This window comes from Juglans regia, chromosome 13 (genome assembly GCF_001411555.2).
Source record: "Juglans regia cultivar Chandler chromosome 13, Walnut 2.0, whole genome shotgun sequence".
Taxonomy (NCBI): Eukaryota; Viridiplantae; Streptophyta; class Magnoliopsida; order Fagales; family Juglandaceae; genus Juglans; species Juglans regia.
Genome location: NC_049913.1, coordinates 31,839,296 through 31,864,973, shown reverse-complemented (window position 1 = coordinate 31,864,973; position 25,678 = coordinate 31,839,296). Strand labels below are relative to the sequence as shown.

Sequence of the window (25,678 nt, the reverse complement as noted above, 5' to 3'; positions counted from 1 at the left end):
CACCTCGCTCTAGTGAATGTTAAAAATATGACTTTGACTACGGTTTTCGCACTGTGTTCCATTGTGACTATTAAAGGAAACTTGTTTGTTCCTTCATAAGGCAACTTATACAGAGCAGATAGAGAGCTAAGAAAGGGAGAAAAATATTTCATTCCATATACTTTAGTTTTCTCTTCAAATCAGATCCCCATCCCATTGTGCTTGAGGTTAACTACTACTAAATCAGTTGGTGCGAATGTTCTTTGGTTGGAAGGGACTTCGGAGCTGTCTTTGAAGTAGAGAATGAGAGGTTCTCGTGATGAAGCTAGAAAGGACGGAGTTCCAGAGCTGCATGCATGTAGAGATTGAGTGGGTCATTCATGATATTGTAAGTCAGAAAATATTCCTTCATAGGGACACTAAAGAAAGTCGTCAATAAAATAAATTAAAAACTCCCAAAGACTCGAAAATATCCTTAACTCATCATATCAAAATAATCAATTTACTAACTATAACTTTCAAATAAGTACTTGTACCCTCGGGTACTTATTTGTCTACGATCATCAAATATTTCCAACACTTCCTACTCTTGTTCTCCAGCTGCACCATCAAAATTATCTGAAAAATATTATGGAGATAAGGGGTGAGTTATCAACAACACAGTAAGCAGAGAACATATACTAGTATGCAAATATAAGCATTTAAAGAATTCAGAATGTTGAACAAAAATACTTTATTTTTAGAATGCAGAGTCAAAACATGTTATCAAAAATATCAAAGCGAAAGTTCACAAAAAAATATTCATAATCAAAGTTCATTTGGCATAGCATAACTGAACACATCATATCAGAATATAATTCTATGTTTAACACCCGTGGTAGGGTTGTGCAAACCCCGGCAACCAACCGAGTAGAAACAGAATGTGAATATTTTTCTTATTATTTTCGGAGCCCCGAGAGTGCACACAGGAAAGACCACGTAGAAAACCACTTTACTTCCAAAGTGGGAGTACCGGAAACAGAAAAGTTGGTACTAACCTGAACAGAGACCAAAGTTTTACACCCGTGGTAAGGTCAGAACGGAACATAAACAGAAACAGAAATAAAATGTTATGCCAGAGGTTTTCAGAAATCACATCATATCATATCAGAGTACAAAACATCTTTAGAATAGAACAGAATCAGATCACTAAAATATAATTTATGCACAAAATTTCATTTTCGCTCTCTTTTGCACAGTTCAGAAATAAAATACCAAAATAGCTCATGTTTGCATCAATCATGCCAGAAAATACTTTATTCTTATACATAATTTCATGAGTAATGCAAAACAAATAACTAAGGTTATTTCAAATTTCTTTCCATAACAAAACATGCATGTTTTTCATAAAATCAACCCCATATCCTTTTCTTTTTATGCAAAGTCTAGCATAGAAACTCCGCTTATCTGGACTTCTTAGCTCTTCAAAATTTCCTCACAACAATACTGAGCGAAAATCAATCGTCTCCTATAAAAAAGTCACATAACTTCCGTAAACTTCCCATTGAATACACACTTCGTAATTAAAACGTGAGATATAAATTTAATATTTTTCCTCAATATCTACTTATCCTTGGAACCCTAAAATATTGTCACTCTAAAAATAATTGATTCCCACCTAATTTCTCCAATCCTACTGAGGCCCATGATAATTTCACGTCTAACATAAAAATATTAAAGTTCAAACTTTGGTTTGTAAAATCAAAGGGCATAATCGTACTTTCATCAGAATTTTATGTTCAACTATACGGGACAAAATTACTACTTCCTATTTTGGAAACCAAAACTGAACTAGCAAAGGGTGGTACGGCTGGGACCTATCGAAAGGAGCAACGAGCGGCGGCGCTAGGCGAGTGGAAGATGGTGTTGAGGGCGGCAGATGGTCACTGAGAGAGAGAGAGAGAGAGAGAGAGCACCGAGAGGGAGACGTAGAGTGAGGGAAAGAGAGAACACAGGAGAAGGAAACAGAAGCTTACGGCAGTGAATGGAGATCGACCTAGAAGTGCCTCATGACTGGGCTATGGTGCACAGCAGCAAAAGGTTGGGAAGCTTCAGTTGTTGGTGGAGGTGAGACTTTCGGCTCTGTTTTAGGTGTAGGAAAACAAGGGACAACACGGGCTGAGTATCCGTGAGCTAGATGGTGGCACCGAATGAGATGAGTGATGGGTTGTTGTGTCGGTGGCTACGGTTTCGTGTGGCTGAGTAAGTAATGACGACGCAGAGAGAGCCGGCGCTGAGGGTGGCAGGGTTGTGGCTTGACGTGGAGGGAGTAGGTGCTTTGTTATGAGCTGCAAGGTGGTTTTTGGTTGCTAGACAGAGGTTGTGGCTCGCGGTGGTGCTAACGATGGCTGGGGCGATTTCGAGGAGGATCTTGGGTGATGGTCATGGTTCACAAAGGAGGGTAGATGCTCTGGGGAGTATGGCTAGCTGAGGTCATGAAAAGAGGGCATTTGGTTTCTTCATGCATGAGGGATGGTTGAGACGCGCATATATATAGGGGATTGAATATAAAAAACCCTAGAGAGGAGAAGAAGGAAAGACATGCATCGGCAAGCCGTGAAACACGTACGTGATTGAAGCGTGCATGAAGTGGGAAAAGAAAAGGAGCCGTGCATGCAGTGAAAAAGAAACAGAACGTGGAGTCTGAAATAAGATATCACGAGGGGCTTTTTCTCGAGTCATAGTTCTCGACTCAATTTCTAAATATATTATTGTCTCGACTCAAATTTTAGAAATAATCTAACTAGTTTTAGAAAATTCTTGGCTCAATTCTCACCTTGGCCCTTTAGAAAAAAAAAACTTAATTATAAAGCCTAATAAAATCATAATCTACCAAAATAAAGATTTTAGGTCCGTAGTCTATTAAAAAAAAATACTTGAAAATTAACTAGGCTCTTCATACATATAGACCCAAAAGTAAAACTTTTAGAAAACGGCTTGTTGTTGGACCCGGGTGTTACATCCATAATTTCTACTTTTCTTGAAAGACAATCAATAGAAGGAGAAAAGCAAAGTTTGGTCAACCAAACTAGCTTGTTTAATTTATATAAACCGAATTAATTGGGTATATCCTTTAACAACCGGTTCTTAAATGAACCAGGTCTTGGGTCTTGAATGTGGGAAAACAGGGGCATGTGCTGAATACTTGTACGTCTAGTTTTAATGAATCACCCAAGGCCACCACAATCTTTGATCTGTATATGAAGTTGAAAAGAAGTGTTTTTCATCTTATATGTTTTTTTTCATCTTCAATTACACATGATATATACTGATATATACAGGTTCATTTTAAGTGGTTATCTTAATATTATTTGATGAGTATCATGTTGTATCGGTATCATCATGCTCTCAGCATTTCATGATGTACTATTAAATGATTGGGTGTTATTAAATGACTGGAAAACTATTTTTTATATATTCACTTATTTGTGAATCATTTAATGACATATCATGAGATGTTTAGGGAATGATAATTGAAAGGATGATGAATTAATTTTTCTAACCAAATATAGATAAGAGCTTTCCTTCTTTAATGCTGAAAAATAGATGATTAAGTATGTGCATATATATATATATATATATATATATATATATATATACACATTTACATATCATGAGTTGTCGTTTCCGACCTCCGACTCCGACAAGAGTTGGAGCCAAATTGTTACTCCGACTCCAACTCCGAACTGGAGTCGGATTTTGACTCCGATTGGAACTCCGACATCAGATAGGAGTTCCGACTCAACGCTCGAGCAGAACTCATCCAGAGAGGTTTGCTCGACGTGCCCTCGATGTGGCGCTCGAGCAGAACTCTTCCAGAGAGGTTCGCTCGACGTAGCGCTCGAGCAGAACTCTTCCATAGAGGTTCGCTCGACTTGCGCTCGATATGTCGCTCGAGCTAATGTTCAAGATATCCTGCACTCGACACCTCGCTCGAGCGCAAGTGTTCAATACATTGTAAAATTTAGGGTTTTGAGCGCCGTGATTTGTTAGGACTATATTCAATACAACCAATTCACAAGAATCACTACTGCTGGCTCTAATTCATAAGAGACGTGTTTGAATTAAATTGCTTGAATTAAATTTAGGGCTCGGAACCCTTACTCTCACCGTAGGTGGAGGCTGAACAGAGGAGCGACGAGGAACGGTGACACGGAGGAGCAATGACGAATGGCGGCACGCTGGCAAGAAAGACTCGAGACGTGAGGCGCGAGATGGCTTCACTGGTTTAGTGAGACGCGAGAGAGGAGGGAGAAGGAAGAAGAAGGAAGAAGAAGGGGGGTCCTGCATTTTGGACCTCCTAGACTGATGAAACGACGCCGTTCCATATTAAGTGGAACAGTGTCGTTCAATTTTTTTTTTAAAAAACCCAGCTGTACAGCTGGGTTTTTTTAAAAAAAGTCAGAATCGGAGTCAAAGCTCCAAGGAGCTCCGATTCCGATTCCGACTCCGACTTCGATTCTGACTATCTATTCAGAGTTACTCCGAATTCCAACTCTGAATTCCAACTCTGTCGGAGTCGGAGTCGGAGCGGAAGTCGGACGGAGTCAAAATTTTCAGAATTTTGCACACCCCTAGGTTAGTGTGTGACAAACTATACTCCACATGTAATTTATATATTATTGAAGATTATACTCGAAATCTATTAATAATTATTGAATATTATATTTATATCATCAAAGAATTCTATATTTATGAGGTTATTAATGTTATTATTAATAAGACCATTAATAACAAATTTTGCGCTGCACGTTCGCCCAGTTGACCAATTTTGTCATCTTTCAAATTTTTAACTATAAATAGATATAATTTTATCTATATTTTTAGAATTTTTTTTTTCTATTTAAAACACATTATATATATATGTTTTGTATAATGTTTATAACTATAATACAATAACTTACCATATATGAGAGAAAAAAATATTCAAGTTTTCAAACTAATAAATTAGAAAAAAAATATCTACCACACATTTAACACATATAATTATTTATTACAATAATCAAGATTATTTTAATTTGTAATTAGAATAAAAAACTTTGAATTTCTTATATATTAAAAAAAGAAGAAGTGATAATTAAAATAATATCTTTTAACAAAGAAATCTTAATTTTGCAAATATAAACAACAAAAAATATAATTTGAGATTTAAATTTGTTTATAGTTTTTTTAATTAATAATAAATATTATTGTTTATTAATATATTCATAACTATTACACAATAATTATTAAATAATTTTCAATCATCGGTGGAACCCATCCTTTTATCAAATTTCAGAGCGTAATCTAAAAAACATTTGGAAACATATCAAATATGTGGGTAGATATGTATATATGGCGACATATATGCATAACAAATATTATAAGCATTTATAGTAAAAACAAAAGAAGAAAATAAATAATTCGAAATAATTTCATGCAAATTATATTAAGTGAACCAAATGAAATAGTAGATCTTAGAATAGAACAAGAAAAATGCAAGGGAGCCCAAAAATGGCTCCTATTTTTTCTGATTTTTTTTTTTAGTTTTTTTTTTACTTAGTGATTAAGAAAATATTTTTTAATAATATTGTGAATTTTTTTCTTTTTTAAAAAATATTTAAAAGTATTAAAAAAATGATGTGAAATTTTTTTTTTCACATCATTTTTTTAATACTTTAATTTTTTTTTTTAATTTACAATATTATTAAACAATATTTTTTTAATTACTAAGTAAAAAAAACTAAAAATAAGAATAAAAAAGGACAATCGAGAAATCAACCGGGAGAAACAGGCTCGATAACATTTTCCATAGAACAAATCTATTAAAATAAATCAATATCACGAGAAAATGAATATTCAAACAACAAACATATATTGTCAACAATTTATCAACTCTTTAATCATGCTGAATTAGGAAAATGCAAGATCGTCCCGCATTTGGTGATTGGGGAATCTTATCAGGCTTGTATTATAACGCAAACACTAAGGCCATTGTGACATCCACATGGGGGGACTCGTTGCCTGTTAGGACCATATATCGAGGTTTTACACTTACCAGCTAGCTCAAACATGATGTGATTAATTTGCCATCTTTTTATCAAAGAAATCACCACCAATATATATATATATATATATATATTTATGAAGAGTTATTTATAATGAAAATGATTTATGATAAAAATAGATTTGTTTTGATAAAAAATATTTATTTTAATAAGAAATAATTGACAGAAAATAAATATATATATATTTTTGTAGTGAATTAGCAAATAATTTGAGGAGATATATATATTTCTTTGATATATATATATATATATTATTGGTAGTGATTTCTTTGATAAAAATAAAAAGGACAATCGGGAAAATCAACTAAGAACTCAGAACGGACTTCCTAGCATTTCTCATAAAACAAATCTATTAAAAGAAATCAATATAATGAGGAAAAAAAATATCCATACAACAAACATATATTGTCAACAGATTAAATAAATAAATTTAGCATTTATAAGAAAAAAATTTGGAAGGAAAAAAATAATGCATTAAATGAAATTTATTATCAATACTATTTTTAATAAAACATATAAGAAAAAGAAAAAAAAAAATAAAAGGCTGTAAAATAACCATAAAAATGAAAAATTTGTAATGATTAGCTGACAAAATTATAAATTTTAAATTAAAAAATATTTTATATTTAAGTAATATATCTAGAAAAACTTATAAACAATTTTAGAATAAAATGTGATGCATTTATCTCACTTTCCATACATGGCCCAATTAGTCATGATTTCGTGCAAAGCTTTTAGTACACTTCCTAGCTGCTAGTTAGGTAGTTCAATATTTGCGGCTAGAATCTAGGATAAATATGTTAGAAGATATTGTCAACAATTATGTGAATAAGTAAAATAATTATTATAAAATATAAACACTAGATTTTTTTATATTAAAAAGGATAAAGACATACTGAAAAGTAGGAGACCAATAAAAGAAGCAAAAATGTAGGATTCGAACGACAACTGAAGTAAAGATATAATCAACATACATGTTTAAAAAAATATATAAAAAATAGAATATAATAAAAATATAATTATATTTATTCAATTTAACTATATTAACATATTAGGGATAATAAGAAATACAATAAATTGGAACATATTATTTACTTTCTAATAGATATATGAATTGATTTGAATTATTAATAAAATATATTTCCATGTGTTATTAGATTCCATGTACAATTCATATACTAAGTAAAAAATTTAATAAATCATGTGCTAGTAGCTAAGTCCACAAACATGTAATAATGTGTTTTTTTTTCTCATTTCAATCCAAAAAGAAAAGAATGATTTATTTTAAAATGAGATTTATTAAATCTAGTCGATGATTTTTAAATCGAGTTAAATATTTTAAAATCTTTTAAATATTTTACCAAAATCATTTTAAATGAGGTATTTGTAATGTTATTAAACAAAGATTAATTTTCAAGTAAACCTTTTTATATTTTAGAGTTCAAAAAATAATATAGTTTTAAAAAATTAATTTATTTAAATGATTTTATTATTTTAAGAATATTATTTAATATTCATTAATTTATTTTATGTTAAGAACTCATTATTTAGATGACTCTATTCTCCTAAGAATATTTATTAAAACTCATCATTTTATTTTATAACAAAAAATTTTAAATACATCGCTATAAATACATTCAACAAAAATTTGAATGCACAACTCTATTTTATTTTAAAAATGTTAAATACATTCAACAAAAATTTTAAAACTCATCATTTATAATAAACACAAATTTTATTTTGTTTTATTTTATCATTCAAGGGACCAAAAACCCTAAGCAAAAATGCCCCTATAAATACATCTCTACAGAACCGGGGCTTCATTTCACCTCCTCTCCTTCCAGATTTTTCTCCCTCTGTTTCTCTCCGTCTCCGTCTTTCTTTCTTCGACTCTTCTCACTTCTTCCTTCCCGTCTGCACTGTCTTTCTTCTTTCAAGTTGTTCTCAACAACAAAGCACGAATCTCCGTGTATTTTATTTCTTCGCACATTTCTTTCAAACTTCGCAAATTCGAGATTCTATTTTTCAGATATGTAGAAAAAATTTCTACTTTGTTGCTTTTGATATGAAATGGTTTGGTATTTCTTGTTTGTTTAATCTATTTCTGTTGCAGTTTATTTAGGTTTTTACTTTCTTCGGTTGATGTACATTTATCTTTCTATTGTTCTTATTTCCGTAAAGATCCGAGCAAACCTTCATACACTTGAAGAGAGCATGTTCAGATCTGTAGGGTTTTTATTTTTTTTTTATTTTTGGCTTCTCGGTTGATACTTATTTCTTGTTTCTGAAATCGTCTGAAAATATTTCTCCTATGAACCTTTGTATTTATTTTTTAGATCTATTGTTCAAATTTATTTTTTATTTATCTTTATAAACTTTGACAGATCTGGACATCCTAGTCTAGATCTGTGAAGTTTTGCCTTAGGTTTGTTAGTCTACACACTTAGATTATTTTTCACATTTCTTGTTGCTATTGTTTTTATTTCCCTAAAGATCCTTCGCACACCTTCGCACACTTGAAGAGACCATGTTCAGATCTATGTTTTATTTTTTGGTTTATCGATTGATGTTTATTTGTTGCTTGTGGAGCCGTCTGAAAGGATGTCTCTTATGGACTTTTCTGTTTAATTTTTATTTGATTGTTGCTTGAGGTTTTTTCTCTTCCTTTGGTTCGATATGCATTTTCCTCTACGATTTTTGCATATTTTTTTTTCCACCTCACAGATTTGAGAGTTTATTTGTAACATCTAGATGTTTTTTTTTTTTTTTTTGAAACTTGTTTTTTATTATTATTTGTGTTTGTATATTAATTTTTGAAAATGTCACCAGTTAGCAACATCTTATGTAACACAGTAATGGAGACAGTAAAAGATATAGAAATCGAAGATTGAACAACAAATAACACTGGTGAGCTTAGTTTGGCAATTTTTTTTACGATTGTTCCTGTTGTTTCGGTTTGTTCTTTTCTTCAGATTTGAAAATATTCTTATATTCTTATTTCTGTTTTTATATATACTTTTCTCTTGTTTTAGGATATTTTATCATATTTCTTTGGATGTGATCTGTACATGAATAAAATGGGTTTTGAAAAACTTAATATTTTTCGATCTATATTGATCTTTTTTCTTTCGGTGCGAGTTTTCTTCCGAGTTTAACAAATCTCTTCAGATATCTACACATGTACAACAGTTTTTGATTTCATTTCTTTTCCACGTGTCATTGTAATATTGTTTCATATATGAGGATCTTACTTTTACTTTGTTTTTTCAGGGATATTGTATAGGTTTACAGTAAGCATCCTCTGATATAACACAGAAATGGACATACAAATGCAAACTTGAATAACAAATAAGAGCGGTGAACAACAAACAATTTCAATTGTTCCTGTTGTTCGACTTTGTTCTTGCCTGGCCTTGTAATGTTCCTCCTATGTAATTTTTTTTTTACATCTAAGTGCTCTACGAGCAAATTATGTAATAAGCTATCAAAAAAATTTAACTTAGAAAGAAGGAAAATAAGAAATCATACCAGACGATGCAAACCGTAAGAAGCAGATAACAAAGATTTCAGAGATTTTGGTAAATAGATAGAACTGTAGGTTTAAGAAGACCAAAAATTGTATTTGAAGGCGGTGGATAAATAGACAAAACAGAAGGATAAGCATGACAAAGAAAAAGATCAAAAAGTAAGTCAGTTATGTGAAGAACATAATAAAAGTAAGTGCAAATCCGTAAATATGCCAATAAAACCGAGGGATATAAACGTAAAAATTGGAATAAAAGAAAACGAATGACGGAGAAAGATCAATAGTCGGCAAAAGAAGAGTAAAATTATAGAAGTACGGACAGTGGAAAACTGGAAAACGGAAATGAAGGACAGTAAGGGAAAGCAAATATAAAAGCTGGGGTAAAATTGAAAAAAAAAATATTAGACGAAAATATTGTTTATTTAACATTCGTGTTTATATATATAATAGATATAATGTCGACAAAATCCACATATAGTGTTTTATAATCGAAGTGTCAAATCTTAACTAATATGCAGGATTGATCAATTATATAATATAAAAAGTGGTTATCTATTGAAAATACTTTGAAATAATTGGTCTAAGATACAATAATTGTCTTTGATTGATACAATATATCGAACCAAAAAAAAGTACAACTAATCCACTAAAAAAAAAAAAACAAAATGATCTTGATGCTGTATATAGTAGCATGACTAGCTTATTGAAATGATGTAGTTGTCTCCTGCTAGCTGGATCACTGGTAAATGAACAAGTATTAGTTTTGAATGGTAAAACAACATTATTCAAAAACATATTAAAAAATTAAACTACAAATTAAAACAGCTCATAATGATAAGCATCCACACAGCCAAAAGGGACAAATAAAAAGAGGGGACTAAAATAATTTTGCATAAGAGACGATGAACCATTAAATATACTTTGTACCTCATGAACCGACTTACTAAAGCCAAATTCGACACAAGAATATGTAATAACTAATATTTCCTATATAATCTAAGGTTGATGAGAATTTTAACGAATAATTCAAGGGATGCAATTAAGTCATGCTGTAACGTCATGCTAACAATTATATATTCATACTATAATATAATAACATAGCATATATATATAGTAATATATATATTCATACTATATGTGGTGAAGTATATCACTAGCTAATTAATGATTATGTATATAAAATAGAGGGAGAAGACTTTTACCTTAAAGTTGAACTTTACAAAGTGAGCATACATAGAACTGCTACCACGTGTAGCCTATGCTAATATCCTTTGAGCATTGGAAGTGAGACGCTTCATTATATACCGTATGTTTAGCACTGAAATGAAACACACCCCCCAAAATCCAATAATGAATCCAAGACTTGCAGCAACATAAAATCCTTTAGTTATAAATCCATCATCATCATCATTTTCCTTCTTGTGGCCTTGATTGTTAATGTAATTTGGATGAAGATATTCTAGACACTTGTTTGGAAGTGGTGCGCCACATAGTTTAGGATTTTAAAAATGCAGAAGCATCGAAGCTTTGTATTTGAGTTCCTGTTGGGATTTTGCCTGATAAGTTGTTGGCGAACAAGTTCAATTGACTAAGAAAACTTATGTTGGAAATGCTCATTGGGATTTCACCATAAAGTTGGTTTCTAGATAAATCAAGAGATTGCAAATTTCTCAACAAACCGATCTTCGGAGTGATTAATCCAGATAAGTTGTTTCTCGATAAATTCAAGGCAACTAGTTCTGTAAGATTAGTAATTCCTTCTGGAATCTCTCCATGTAATTTGTTATTTGAAAGATCAATCATCTTCACAAGTCCCAAGAAACTTTTTAACACAGACTCTCTTCCTCTCCATACCAAGGATGCAGAGTCTGAATAAGATATGCTTCCATTATACACGTCTATGCCACTTGAAATTGTATCCATTGTATGTGACATTGCAGTCAAATTGTAGATACATTCTGGAATAGTTCCCTCGATCTTGTTCAAAGATAGGTCCAAGATTTGAATTTGTGATAGACGACATAGGCTTAAAGGCAACCTTCCATAAAGTTGATTAGATCGTAGGTTAAGAATAACCAAATTTGGTAGACTATCACCAATCCATGGAGGTACCATTCCGAACAAGTTATTTGCTCCCAAGTCAATGGTTATCAAATCACTACAATTCTGAAGGGACATCGGCATCTTTCTGACAAATCCATTGTTGCTTAAATGCAAAATTTGAATAGAGACTAGGGAGCCGATTGAGTCTGGTATTTTCCCATAGAAATTGTTGTGGGCCAAATTAAGAATAACCAAGCCATGAATATAGGTCCAGCAATCTGGAAGCACTCTAGACAGTGTATTGTTTGAGAGGTTTAAACACTCCAATAACATTGGAGTATTGGGTTTATATAGGAAGGAAACTGGCCCAGAAAACCTATTATTCGATAGGTCTAGTGATGACACATTCGATGGAAAAGGTGGTATTGAACCGTAAAAATGGTTGGTGCTTAAATCTATAAAAATGAACAAACCAAGTCTGGATGATGACAAGTCTGGCAAGTTCCCATGCAACTGATTATTGGACATATCTATATGGGATAACATGGGAGGGATGTTCCAAAACCAAGTAGGGATAATGTCAGAAATCCCAGCATCAGAAATCTCAAGCTCATTATAATTCTTTTGACTTTGAAGCCACTTTGGGAAAGTTGATCCCAATTTGCAAGAGCTCAAATAAATATAATCCAGTTGGAATGGTGGAACCCAATCGTAGCTGAAGCTCAAAATCAAGAAGTTGGAATCTAACTTTAACTCTTTCAGTTTGGTGAGATTTGAAAAATGGGCTTCTGTGATGACCCCAGTGAGAGAATTCTGAGCAACATTCAACGTCTGAAGATTGGAAAGGTTTCCAATACTCTCGGGCAATGAACCTATGAATCTATTGTTGCTTATTTGAAAATCTTGCAAGGAGTCCACCAAGCAACTTGACTCATTACTCATAAATTCGTAAAGACTTCCATTGAGATTGTTATTCGAAAGAGTCAATGACTCTAAGGCGCATAAATTCCCAAAATATTTTGGAATGCCACCAACAAGTTGATTTCCATCAAGATTTAGTGTTCGAAGAGAATTTAGGCTACCGAAACCATCTGGCATGGAGCATTGTAACATGTTATATCTAAGGTCCAGATCAACAAGTTTTGTAGTGGCGTTGAACAACCAATGAAATACTGAGTTGGTGAGATAATTGTAAGAGAGATCAAGGAATATAAGTTGTGATGATGAATTAGCATTGATCATGGAAAGAAACTGAGGGACATTGGCATATTTCCAACAAATCCATTGTTGCTTAAATGCAAAAATTGAATCGAGACTAGGGAGCCCAATGAGTCTGGTATTTTCCCATAGAAATTGTTTTTGGCCAAATTGAGATGTTGTAATCTATTGAGTGAGCCAACAAAATTGGGGAAGGATTTGCCAGAAAAGTTATTCAAACTTAAGTCCAGAGAAGTCAAATACTGCAATCCAAGTAATGAAGAGCTTATCTCACCTTCTAGATATTTAGTTGCAGGCATGTAAATAGAATACCACCAATATTTTGCCCGGAGATCAAGCATAACAACATGACTTGTTCGGTTGCTAGATTTAATTACTTCCCACTTGCAACAATCTTCACCGCTGTCCCAAGAAGACAGCCAATCGGAACGATCAACAAGATGTTGTTTGAATTGGAGGAGTGCTTGTCGAATAAATCAAATTTAAAGATAAATCATCATGCAGGTTCTCGATCTTTCCATCGTTTGTCTAACAAAATGGTAATTTCTTTTAGTGCCCGTAAAATATTAACATATACACATTTTCTAATTTAAGTTCTAATATAAAATTTTCTTTTGTAGAAAGAAGAAAGTCCCGCTGATTATAATTTGACCCAATTGTATGTTAAAACACATAAAAATCGTGATGGTATTTGGGCCAGTCTCGAAGCAGAGACAAATTATGTAAGTTTAAGTTTTTTTAATTCCATTGTCACATAATATTTTTTGTTACTTATACTAATTTTAATGTTTTTGTTTTTGTAGGACAAGATGATATCTCTTAAGGAAACTGTTGCAGATCCATCTGATGCATCATCTGTCAACGATGCTCAGATCCTTTCTCAAGTTTTTGGATCACGTTCTGGATATTTGAGGGGCTTAGGACGTTGCTTAAAACCATCATCATCATCATCATCATCATCCTGTTCTCAAGCCAGATCGAATAACAACAAAACTAAGGAATTGGAGGAAGTAGCACTTGAGATAGAACGATTGAGGTCCAAGGAAAAAGAGTTGCTAACCCGATGAGATCAAGCATCGGATTTGGAGGCGAGATTAGAAGAGATGATGCAGTTGAATAACTAAAAAATGTTTGAACAATTCCAGTCAATGATGTCCCAAAACTCTTTGCCACCACCATAGTCTTCAAATTTATCTTTTCTTTCATTGCATTTATATTATGATGTTCTAAAACATTTGAACAATTAATGTTTGAATTACAAATTGTGTAATATTAGTATGGTATTTTTAATTAAATTCTGATCTGTATGATTAATACAATTCGAACGGTAAATAACTAGTTCGAACGGTAAATTACCATTTGTAATTACATTCAAACCAAAACATACCCATTCGAACAAAAATTAATCAATTCGAACGAGAAAAGAGAAATACGGACGTTCGAACAATAAATTATTTGTTCAAACAACAGTTATGTGCGAAACCCCATTTGAAGAGATAAAATTTTCGAAAATAAAATTTCTGTTTGAACAAACATAAGTTTTGTTCGAACACGAGTCGTTTGAAAAATTTATTAGTTCGAACGCATAAAATCTGTTCGAACACTCTGTTCATTCGAATAGGATCAAATATAGATATTAGTTCGAATGAATATTTCATATTAGTTAGAAATTAAACCTACCCATTTTGAACAAAAGGGACAAATAAAAAGAGGGGACTAAAATAATTTTGCATAAGAATATGTAAAAACTAATATTTCCTATATAATCTAAGGTTTATGAGATTTTTAACAAATCATTCAATTCAAGGGATGCAATCAAGTTGAAGACTTTAAATATAAAGACGTGGCAATAATTATATATTCATATATACTATATGCTAATTACGTCGCACATATATATATATGGTAATATATGTATATTCATACTATATGTGGTGAAGTATATCACTAGCTTATTTATGAATATGAATATAAAATACAAGAAGATGACTTTTACCTTAAAGTTGAACTTTACTACAAACTGAGCATACATAGAGCTGCTGCCACGTGTAGCCTATGCTAATATCATTCGAACATTGGAAATGAGACGCTTCATTATATACCGTATGTTTAGCACTGAAATGCAACACACCCCCCAAAATCCAACAATGAATCCAAGAGTTGCAGCAACATAAAATCCTTTAGTTATAAATCCATCATCATCATTTTCCTTCTTGTGGCCCTGAGTGTTAATGTAATTTGGATGAAGATCTTCTGGACACTTGTTTGGAAGGGGAGAGCCACATAGTTTAGGATTTCCCAAAAATGCAGAAGCATCAAGGCTCTGTATTTGAGTTCCTGTTGGGATTTTGCCAGATAAGTTGTTGGCGGACAAGTCCAATTGACTAAGAAAATTTAAGTTGGAAATGCTCATTGGGATTTCACCATAAAGTTGGTTTCCAGATAAATCAAGAGACTGCAAATTTCTCAATAAACCGATCTTCGGAGTAATTAATCCAGATAAGTTGTTTCTCGATAAATTCAAGGCAACTAGTTCTATAAGATTAGTAATTCCTTCTGGAATCTCTCCATATAATTTGTTATTTGAAAGATCAATCATCTTCACAAGTCTCAACGAATTTTTGAACACAAGCTCTCTTCCTTTCCATACCAAGGATGCATAGTCTGTATAAGATCCTCTTGAAATATTATCTGCATATATGGCACTTGAAATTGTATCCATTGTATGTGACATTGCAGTCAAATTGTAGATACATTCTGGAATAGTTCCCTCGATCTTGTTTAAAGAAAGGTCCAAGATTTGAATATGAGATAGACGACATAGGCTTAAAGGCAACCTTCCATAAAGCTGATTAGATCGTAGGTTAAGAATAACCAAATTTGGTAGATTGTTTCCAATCCATGGAGGTACCATTCCGAACAAGTTATTTGCTCCCAAGTCAATAGTTATCAACTCGCTACAATTCTGAAGGGACATCGGCATATTTCCAACAAATCCATTGTTGCTTAAATGCAAAAATTGAAGAGATTCTAGGGAGCTGATTGAGTCTGGTATTTTTCCATAGAAATTGTTGTTGGCCAAATTAAGAACAATCAAGTCACGAATATACGTCCAGCAATCTGGAAGCTCTCCAGACAGTGTATTGTTTGAGAGATTTAAAGACTCCAATAACATTGGAGTATTGAGCTTACATAGGAAGGAAACTGGCCCAGAAAACCTATTATTCGATAGGTCTAGTGATGCCATATTCAGTGGAAAAAGTGGTATTGAACCGTCAAAACGGTTGGCGCTTAAATCTATACTAGCAAAATCATCAAGTCTGGATGATGACAAGTCTGGCAAGTTTCCATGCAGCTGGTTGTTGGACATATCTAAATAGGTTAACCTCGGAGGGAAGTTCCAAAACCAAGCAGGGATAATGTCAGAAATCCCAGCATCAGAAATATAAAGCTGATAATAATTCTTTTGACTTTGAAGCCACTTTGGGAAAGCTGATCCCAATTTGCAAGAGCTCAAATAAATAGAATACAGTTGGAATGGTGGAACCCAATTGTAGCTGAATCTCAAAATCAAGGAGTTGGAATATAAATATAACATTTTCAGTTTGGTGAGATTTGAAAAATGGGCTTCAGTGATGACCCCAGTGAGGGAATTTTGAGCAACATCCAACGTTTGAAGATTGGATAGGTTTCCAATACTCTCGGGCAATGATCCTATGAATCTATTGTTGCTTATATGAAAATCCTGCAAGGAGTCCACCAAGCAACTTGACTCATTACTCATAAATTCGTAAAGACTTCCATTGAGATTGTTATACGAAAGAGTCAAATACTCTAAGGCGCATAAATTCCAAAAATATTTTGGAATGCCACCAACAAGTTGATTTTCAGCAAGATTTAGTGTTCGAAGAGAACTTATGGTGGCGTTGAACAACCAATGAAATACTGAGTTGGTGAGATAATTGTAAGAAAGATCTAGAAATAGAAGTTGTGATGATGAATTAGCATTGATGGAAAGCAACTGAGGAGTCGTTGTGGAGATCAGACTGCAATCACTTAGACTCAAATGTATCAAAGAAGGGAGCATCAGAACCTTATTGGGCCAATTGACTACCTGGCTGAGGTTAACCCCGTTTAGGTCCAAGTATTGTAAAGATGAAAAATGAGTTAACCAATCAAGATTATGTGGTTCCCTTAGATCATGATTGTAAGAAAGATCTAGAAATAGAAGTTGTGATGATGAATTAGCATTGATGGAAAGCAACTGAGGAGTCGTTGTGGAGATCAGACTGCAATCACTTAGACTCAAATGTATCAAAGAAGGGAGCATCAGAACCTTATTGGGCCAATTGACTACCTGGCTGAGGTTAACCCCGTTTAGGTCCAAGTATTGTAAAGATGAAAAATGAGTTAACCAATCAAGATTATGTGGTTCCATCAGATCATAATTCTCAGAGAGATCAAGGAATAGAAGTTGTGATGAGGAATTAGCATTGATGGAAAGAAACTGAGGAGTCGTTGTGGAGATCAGACTGCAATCACTTAGACTCAAGTGTATCAAAGAAGGGAGCATCAGAACCTTATTGGGCCAATTGACTACCTGGCTGAGGTTAACCCTGCTTAGGTCCAAGTATTGTAAAGATGAAAAATGAGTTAACCAATCAAGATTATGTGTCTCCATCAGATCATAATTCCAAGAGAGATCAAGGAATATAAGTTGTGATGAGGAATTAGCATTGATCATGGAAAGTAATTGAGAAGTCGTTGTGGAGATCAGACGGCAATCACTTAGACTCAAGTGTATCAAAGAAGGGAGCATCAGAACCTTATTGGGCCAATTGACTACCTGGCTGAGGTTAACCATGCTTAGGTCCAAGTATTGTAAAGATGGAAAATGAGTTAACCAATCAAGATTATGTGTCTCCGTCAGATCATAATTCCCAAAGAGATCAAGAGAAATCAATCCTGAGAGATTTCCTAACTGTTGTGGAATGGTTCCGGCTATAAAGGTATATGAAAGATTGAGATGTTGTAATCTATTGAGTGAGCCAACAAAATTGGGGAAGGATTTGCCGGAAAAGTTATTCAAACTTAAGTCCAGATAAGTCAAATACTGCAATCCAAGTAATGAAGAGCTTATCTCACCTTCTAGATATTTAGTTGCAGATTCAGTGCCATAGAACCAAGGATCATCTGCCCGGAGATCGAGCGTAACAACATGACTTGTTCGGTTGCTGCATTTAATTCCTTCCCACTTGCAACAATCTTCACCGCTGTCCCAAGAAGACAGCCAATGGGAACGATCAACAAGATGTTGTTTGAATTGGAGGAGTGCTTGTCGTTCTTCCTCTATGCATCTGACTTTAGAATCACGCAAATCGAAACTAAATCCAAGTATTGTTGGATTACAAGATAAGAGTCCAAGTAGTAGTAGAAGCAGAAATTGGAGATAAGAAGCTCTCATTGTTTTACTCTATATTTGGAACACTGACAAGAGATATTGTATCTTAATGCAAGTAGTACTCTTAGTTTTGATATCCCAAAGAGAACCAATCGATTTATATTTATACTAGTTTTAAGAATAAAGTAGTTAGAAACCGTGTGGGGCATGAACTCGTAGGACCTACATGATGATAAGGCTAACAATTAAACCACTATATATTAAAATGACGAGATAATTCCCGACAACTGCCCAAGATTATTAAACTAATTAATATGGTTTAACATATAGTCGATCATGATGGTACTGCATATATCTAATGAGTGATAATGAATGTAACAATATTAATATTGAAATTAAAGGAGTATAACTACTTTTCAGTCTCATTCACATATATATATTATGTAACAACTCCTTATAAGCTGGAGTCGTCAATATTGCGTGTAACATAAGGTTAATAATTAGTTGGAATAAATGGTAGTACACGTTTTCATACGTTTTAGTCATTGGATTGAGAAGATTGATATATGACATAATTATTTTATAATTTTCATTTAATTTTTAAATAACATTATCTTTTAAATTTATATAAATTTTAATTAATTTTGAATTTGAGAAATAATAATATTTTATAAATAGCTGGGGTAAAAGACATAAAGTAATTATGTTTTTTATTATTTTAGATTTCCCAATTAACCATAAATTGCAATAAACGATTGGGCATAAAGTACTCATTCACATGCCAGCATTAATTTGTGACAATTCTTTAGGAGGCGTCATTGATTTTGGATCAGAGACTAATTCCACAAAAATACTTGAATTTAATTGGATTGGTCAAGTCAATTTGCGTGTAACATAAAGTCAATTATTTGTGGAACATAAACAAAATCTTAGAATTTTAAATTTAAGAAAAATTCAAAGTTAAATAAAGTAACGTTTGTAAGAAGAACTTAAATGTATATTTTTATTATATTTGTCTAGAAAAGTAACGTTTTTAAAATGAGTACTAATGAGGGGTTGATTCAATGTAATCACATAATCATTATCTGCCTAAACTACCTGAACCTTAAGACTCTTCTAGACTCCAAATGTCATCATGAACTTTAAGAAGATCACCCAAACACTTTTTTGGAAATAGAGAACCAGTGATGTTTAAGGACTGCCCCTAATTAAAGGTGAAAGCATTGAGAATTTGAAGTCGAGCTCCAATTGAGATTTTGCCTTACAAGTTGTTATTAGACAAGAAAGAACCTATTCTTGTTCTTTTTTTCATAAGAATATGCCAACATATTATTTATATAATAAATACTATTAGATTTATTTTGTTGAAATAAATCCAACATGTGTATAAGCATCTTTCAAAACACAAAAAAAAAAAAAAAAAATGGTAGAATACAGCGTCTAAAAGTGACATATTTCAAGAGAGTCTTAGGGTGCGTTTGGAAGTTGAAGTGAGTTGAGTTGGGTTGAGATGATAAAATATTGTTAGAATATTATTTTTTAATATTATTATTGTTTTAGAATTTGAAAAAGTTGAATTGTTTATTATATTTTATGTTGAAATTTGAAAAAGTTGTAATAATAAGTTGAGATGGGTTGATGATCCAAACGAAGCCAATCTATAACATCCCGTATTTTAGTGTATTTTTACTGAAGGAATTATTTTTATGGATTCAAAAATTTATTCTCTTATTTTTAAATTAGTTGGATTTCTAGTGAGTTTATTTTTATGATTTTAATTTGATGAAAATTAGTTTTATGTGCTTTCTTAATATTTATTTATTGTTATGCATTTAAATTGATTTTCATATTTAATTAATTACTGTAGGATTTAATTATTTCAATTTGACTTTACCATTACGTTTAAATTATTTTATTTAACTTCTTGTTTTAAAATCTTTTCCGTTGGATCATTTTTATGACCCAAGATGTGAGGATTGGACCTCATTTCTTTTCCTACATTTTTCTTTTCCTATTTTCTTTTCCTTTTCTTCTTCTTCTTTTCTTCTTCTTTTTTCTTCTTCCTTCCCCTCCCGCGCGACCCAGCCCCCCTCTCTCCGGTGCGTTTCCGTTCTTCTCCCAGCCCACCCCGCCGCGCCGCCGTGGCCGACACCGCCCAGCCCATTAGCTCCCCTACCGGCCGACGACCACTTCCTGTCAATCCCAGCCTCCCTTGCGCCGCCGTTAGCCACCACGAGCCCATTGAAGCCACGGCATTCTTTCCGCCGCTGCGCCGCCGTCGCACCACCATTGGCCACCATCTTCACACCACTTCATCCTCGACCTCTTGGTAACCCATTGGACCCAACCCCACCTCCAATCCGTCACCGGTGAAGCACATCCAACTCCATTTCCGTTTTGGGTATTTTTGGCCTTAAACCACCCCTTGTGCCGCCACCCACAGCCAACCTTCACCACCATTAGCTTCACCGACATCCCTAGGCCCTACCCTATCATTTTTGGGTCTTCGTTTGCCTCCGTTGAAAAGTGGGTATCTGTGACCCACAGCCACAGTGTATTTTACACTGTTCTGCAGCTGTTTTTCCACTTCTTGCAGCTTCGTGATCCTCCGAAAATTATTATATAGCGCTGTAAGTATTTTCCCAATCTAAGGAGATAGACAGCAAAGCAAGAACATCTTGTATAAGATTACCACAAGGAGAATATAAACCAGAAGTAGCTTTAATAAAGTTCACAACATTTTTTGCATCTCCCTACAAAATCACTTTGTCAAATCCCAGCTTCATGGAAAAAGCAACATGTTAAGAGCTTCAAAAGTCTCTGCAACTTGAGGTGTTGGATTTCCAAACTTACACATCTGCTTTGTAGCAATAACACTCCCCTTTTCATCCCTTAGAATAACTCCAATACCCAAACAGTTGTACCAAGAATAATAAGTACTGAAACCAAATCGTATTCACCAAGCACATAAATTGGGGATTGAACCTTATCTTTCCATAATAGGTTTTGGCAGGCATTTATCTTTCCATATTCGAATACTATTACCATTCCCAACCCTCCACCACAAACCTGCATTCATAAGTTCCTAGTTGAAAAAATACTTTCCAAGCATATGAAGCATTTTTGGATAACACAACCTAAAAAATGGATAAATTAGGAAAATACCTAGCTTTAAGAATCTCAATAGATAAGGATGAAGGTTATTTTAATATTCTCCATAATTGCTTTGCTAACATAGTTGTGTTGAAAGCCTCCAAATCTCGAAACCCCAAACCTCCATATCCTTTTGAAGTACAGATTCTTTTCCAACTCAACCAATAGATCTTATGATCATTGTCCTAATGACCCCAAAAAAATTTATGGATCATTTGATTAATCTGACAGCAAAGAGTCTTGGGTAATCAAAATAGACTCATACAATAAGTTGGAAGAGCTTGAATGATTGCTTTGAGCAAGATTTCTTTTTCAGCTTGTGACAAAAACTTTGATTTAACTTTGATTTCAGCTGTTAAGCTTTCCCCAAATTCTATCAACAATTCATTTGAAAGCAATCGTTTTGTTTCTACCATCCATTGATGGTAATCCAAGATACTTCCCAAAACATCCAGTTGATCTTAGCCCAGATCTCCTTGATAGTTTGCCTCACTGCCAATGCTGTAATTTTGCTAAAATATAAAGATGTTTTTATCCCTATTTAGTTTTTTTTCCATAAATTATCTCATAACACAGAAGAAGATCTTGTAATCTACTCCATTCTACTGAAGAAGCTTTAATAAAGAGTGAACAATCATTAGCAAAGAATAGATGTAATACGCGAACTAACCCTCTTGCAATTGGCACACTAGTGAGAGAGCCATGCATATGAGCATGTGAGATAAGACCACTGAACACTTCAGCACAAAGAATAAATAAGTATGGAGATAAGGGATCCCCTTGTCGAAGACCCACCCATTGAAGGCTGTAAACTTTGTTGTGGTTCACCATTCACTAAAACTGAGTAATTAACACAAGTGACACATTTCATAATCAAACTTATCCATCTCTGCTAGGGTTGGAAAAAAAAACTGGTGAACCCGTAAATCGGACTGGACTGGACCGAACCAGATCGGTGGGTTTTGTCCAGCACCGAGTTTGGTTTGGTCTCGTACCAGTTCCATTTTTTTCAAATCTAGCCAAAATTGATTAGGTTCCAGTTCCGGTTTTCCTTTTTCTAACACCAGACCAAAGCAGACCGGACCGGTTCATATATATATTTTAATTTTTTATATTGTATAAAATATTTTTTATATTATATATCATTTTTATATATAATTATATGTAAAATAATTTTGTATTATATAATAAATTACTAATTAAAATAATTTTAAAATTTAAAATTCTATATAAATAACTATAGTTTATCACTATAGTTTATTGTATTAGAAGTTATACTAATACTATATCACTATATATTATAATATACTATAATATATCACTATATTATATATTATAATATATCACTATAGTCTATAATACAATTATAACATATATTATAATATACTAAAATATCCTATCACTGTTGTTAACGTCTTGTTTCGTACACTTTTGGGTCATGTTCTGAAAACTCTGGTCTTTGAAAATGGGCCTGCAAAAGATGGAGAGTAGTGCAACTTGGAAAGGGCGGCCTTGGGGTCGGATAATCACGGATGCCAAAATTAGTAAATATTTTTAGAAGTTTGTAAATAAGTAAAAGAGTCTAGGGATTAGAAAGCGTTTTTCGTACCTGGAGTTGGCTATTTATACCGTGGGTTGGGAGGTGCAAATCGTCTTTGTCTCCACAAAGTCCATGCCTTCATTTCTATTTCTGTTGTCAAACATTCTTTAATGTGGTATGGCTCTGCGACAGCTCCATAAATGTGGCATGTAGCTCAATAGCTGTACCATTAATGCAATGTGGTTTCCTGATTTCGCATCTGGTCTATATGAGCTGTAGATGATTTGATGCTGATGGATTGAGGGCCTTTCGCATTTTCCCTTGCACTATGTGCAAGTCTCTGGGTTCTAAAAGCAGTCGCAAACTGTCAGACTGATCTGTCTTGTCGACTATTTGGCATCCCTCCCTGTTTGAGAAGTGGGGAAAATCCCCTTACAATTACTCCACCAATTCCTCTTGGACGATTCCGAGGAAAATTCTTTCTTCATTCATTAATGCTTCGCTTTGCTAGATCTCTCGGCCCTCTCCGTTGTGTGCCGAGCAATTGTCCGCATTACACCCATGTGGCAATATGGCGTCAATTACGTTTCTGCATTGAATGGCGCTCCTTCAATTTTTGCGTCATGACTTCATGTTATGCAACCATTAATTTTGCATATCGTATCAACATATATACTCTACAACAGTTACGATAATCGAGGGATTCTAGTACTTTGGGGGGACACATGGTGCTATGTGGAGTTATGGCACCTTGGGAGTTCAAACGTCGACCCCGCCTATATAAGGACCATCCTCTACATTGGAAAATCCATTAAACTCATTCTGTCTTTTACTCTGCATTTCGTGCTCCTTGCTCCGCTATTTGAGTTCTTTGTTCCCTCATTTTTCATCGCTTTTCTCCTGAAGTTCCTTTGTTTTTCCTTCTATCATTCATGACTCCAAAGAAATCTTCATGCCCTGCTGGACGAGTGGGGTCCTTTAGCAGTGCCCAGGCTACTTCCGACCGCGACGGTTCTACCCTAGACGATTTTGCAAAGTTTTAATGGCAGTCAGTGGTGACTTTCTCTGAACTGGAACAGCTAGGGTGACCTACAGGATCCCTATGAAGCTGGAGCTTGTGGTGCCTTCCCTCACCAATGGTGCGGTGGATCTCGAGGGCTATGGCACCAAGGTGTACCCCACCATGTTCTCTTGTGCCCTTAGGTTGCTGTTTTGCCGACCTGTGCGAGAAGTTTTGAGCTTCTTTGAGTTGGTGCCTGCTCAACTTCCTCCCTTTGCAAGGAGCATTCTTGTTTTTTGTGTTGTGTCTTCTGGCGCCACGCGTTGGAGGGGGCTGAGTCAGATTTCTTGGATCTTACAGCCCGTGAGTTCTTCATTACTCACAAAGCTGTGCGGAAGGGCCGGCACCTCTATAGTTTCCAACTAGTTCGGGAACTGGCCTGGGTGAAGGCGCGACATACTGCCGTGAGGGGATACACCCGTAAATTCTTCTTCCTCTCGGGCGAAGGATGGGAGTTCTTGGCCGGGCAAACCCTCAAATGCCTGTTTCATGTACATGCTATATGGGGTACCGTGGACGAGGACACAAATAGTCGCCCTGAACCGACCCTGGAGGCGCATTCGTACTACATTTCTTCGGAGGCTCTGTTGATAGGGGACAACCTTTGCTGGTACCTGGCCCCTCCAGTCAACTTGACTCTCTGATGCGGGTATCCCCATAAACCTAGTGATGTCGCCTCCTCGTAGCAGCTCCACTAGCCTGCCGATAGATGGAAGGGGGAAGAAACCCCGAAGGATTTCACTCGCCCGTTTTGATTTTGCTAACAGCCCCATTCCTTTAGGGGGACTGTCTCTCATGACACTTTTTATCCCGGCAACCCCAAGGGCTCTCGAAAAGATGGTGATGATAGCGAGTCCTCCTCGCGTTGCATTGCTGATCCAAGGCATTGCAATCGAAGTTTCTCTCATGATCAAGGTCACTCCCTTTGGTGGTGTTGAGGCGGCAGAGACTGACGTTTCGACCGAGGAAGCCATGGTGCCCAGGGTGCCTGTCAGTAGGGAGGGTGAGGAAGTCATTGAAGAAGTTTTGGCGGATCTTCGGACGACCGGTTTGCCCAGTCACGCTGACCGACTTTGCGAGATGGAGGGTAGACTCTAGAGGCTACTCGCAAGGGTACAACTTTACTTGCAAATTCCTCAGACTTGTCTTTGTTCCTTTTCTTTAGTTTTGACTTTACTTTCTGTTATAAGGATTGGAGCGGATGTAGAAAAAGGCAGTCGAGGAAGCCCTTGCCAACTTGATAAAATCCCAAGGGGAAGTCTGCTAGTTCCGCATTGAGGCCTCACTTGCTTGCGAGGCGAGGGATGCCCGGCAACAATCCATTGAAAAATGTCAGTTGGAGCTTGAGTGGCTGCAGGGTGATATTCGGGAGCTGCATCAGCAGTAGGACACAGACAACCAATCAATCAAATGGCTCAAAACTTAAGTTCAAAACACTAACGAGTCAGTGACGGTGAGGAGGATAACCCTGGAGGAGGAGAGGTAGAGAAGGAAAGATGCGGAGGCCGCCCAGGAAGTAACCAGGCTGGTTCTTAAAGGTCGCGAAGCTACCGTCCGAGGTTTGTGGGAGGAGCTGTCTTATGTTCGTGGTTTCCTTGACAATGCATGGGACTTCGGCTACAAAGAAGGCTTAGAGCAGATGAAGACTCATATTCTTTAGAACCCCCAGTGT

The 25,678-nt window shown here is 34.8% G+C and overlaps 2 protein-coding genes and 1 long non-coding RNA gene across 4 annotated transcripts; 1 reads left to right on the top strand and 2 right to left on the bottom strand.

Moving 5' to 3' along the window:
- Positions 1-7,900: 7,900 nt before the first annotated feature.
- Positions 7,901-9,541, top strand: LOC108996621. The gene is made up of 2 exons (XR_001997044.2): positions 7,901-8,972; positions 9,336-9,541. It is a non-coding gene; the product is annotated as an uncharacterized LOC108996621 (long non-coding RNA).
- LOC108996620 (receptor-like protein EIX2) lies at positions 8,820-17,991 on the bottom strand. Of its 2 annotated transcripts, XM_018972615.1 has the most exons (3): positions 17,071-17,991; positions 14,849-16,827; positions 8,820-10,330 (listed from the first exon to the last, which is right to left on the bottom strand). In XM_018972615.1, the coding sequence occupies exons 1-2, from the start codon at positions 17,714-17,716 to the stop codon at positions 14,906-14,908; spliced, it is 2,568 nt and encodes an 855-aa protein (XP_018828160.1). In that variant the 5' UTR covers positions 17,717-17,991; the 3' UTR covers positions 8,820-10,330; positions 14,849-14,905. The 2 variants fall into 2 exon arrangements, with proteins under 2 accessions (XP_018828160.1, XP_018828157.1); XM_018972612.2 differs by having other exon boundaries at positions 14,849-17,991.
- Positions 11,086-12,732, bottom strand: LOC118343729 (receptor-like protein EIX2). The gene has a single exon (XM_035684383.1). It carries the CDS (start codon positions 12,730-12,732, stop codon positions 11,086-11,088), a length of 1,647 nt encoding a protein of 548 aa, XP_035540276.1.
- Positions 17,992-25,678: the final 7,687 nt, after the last annotated feature.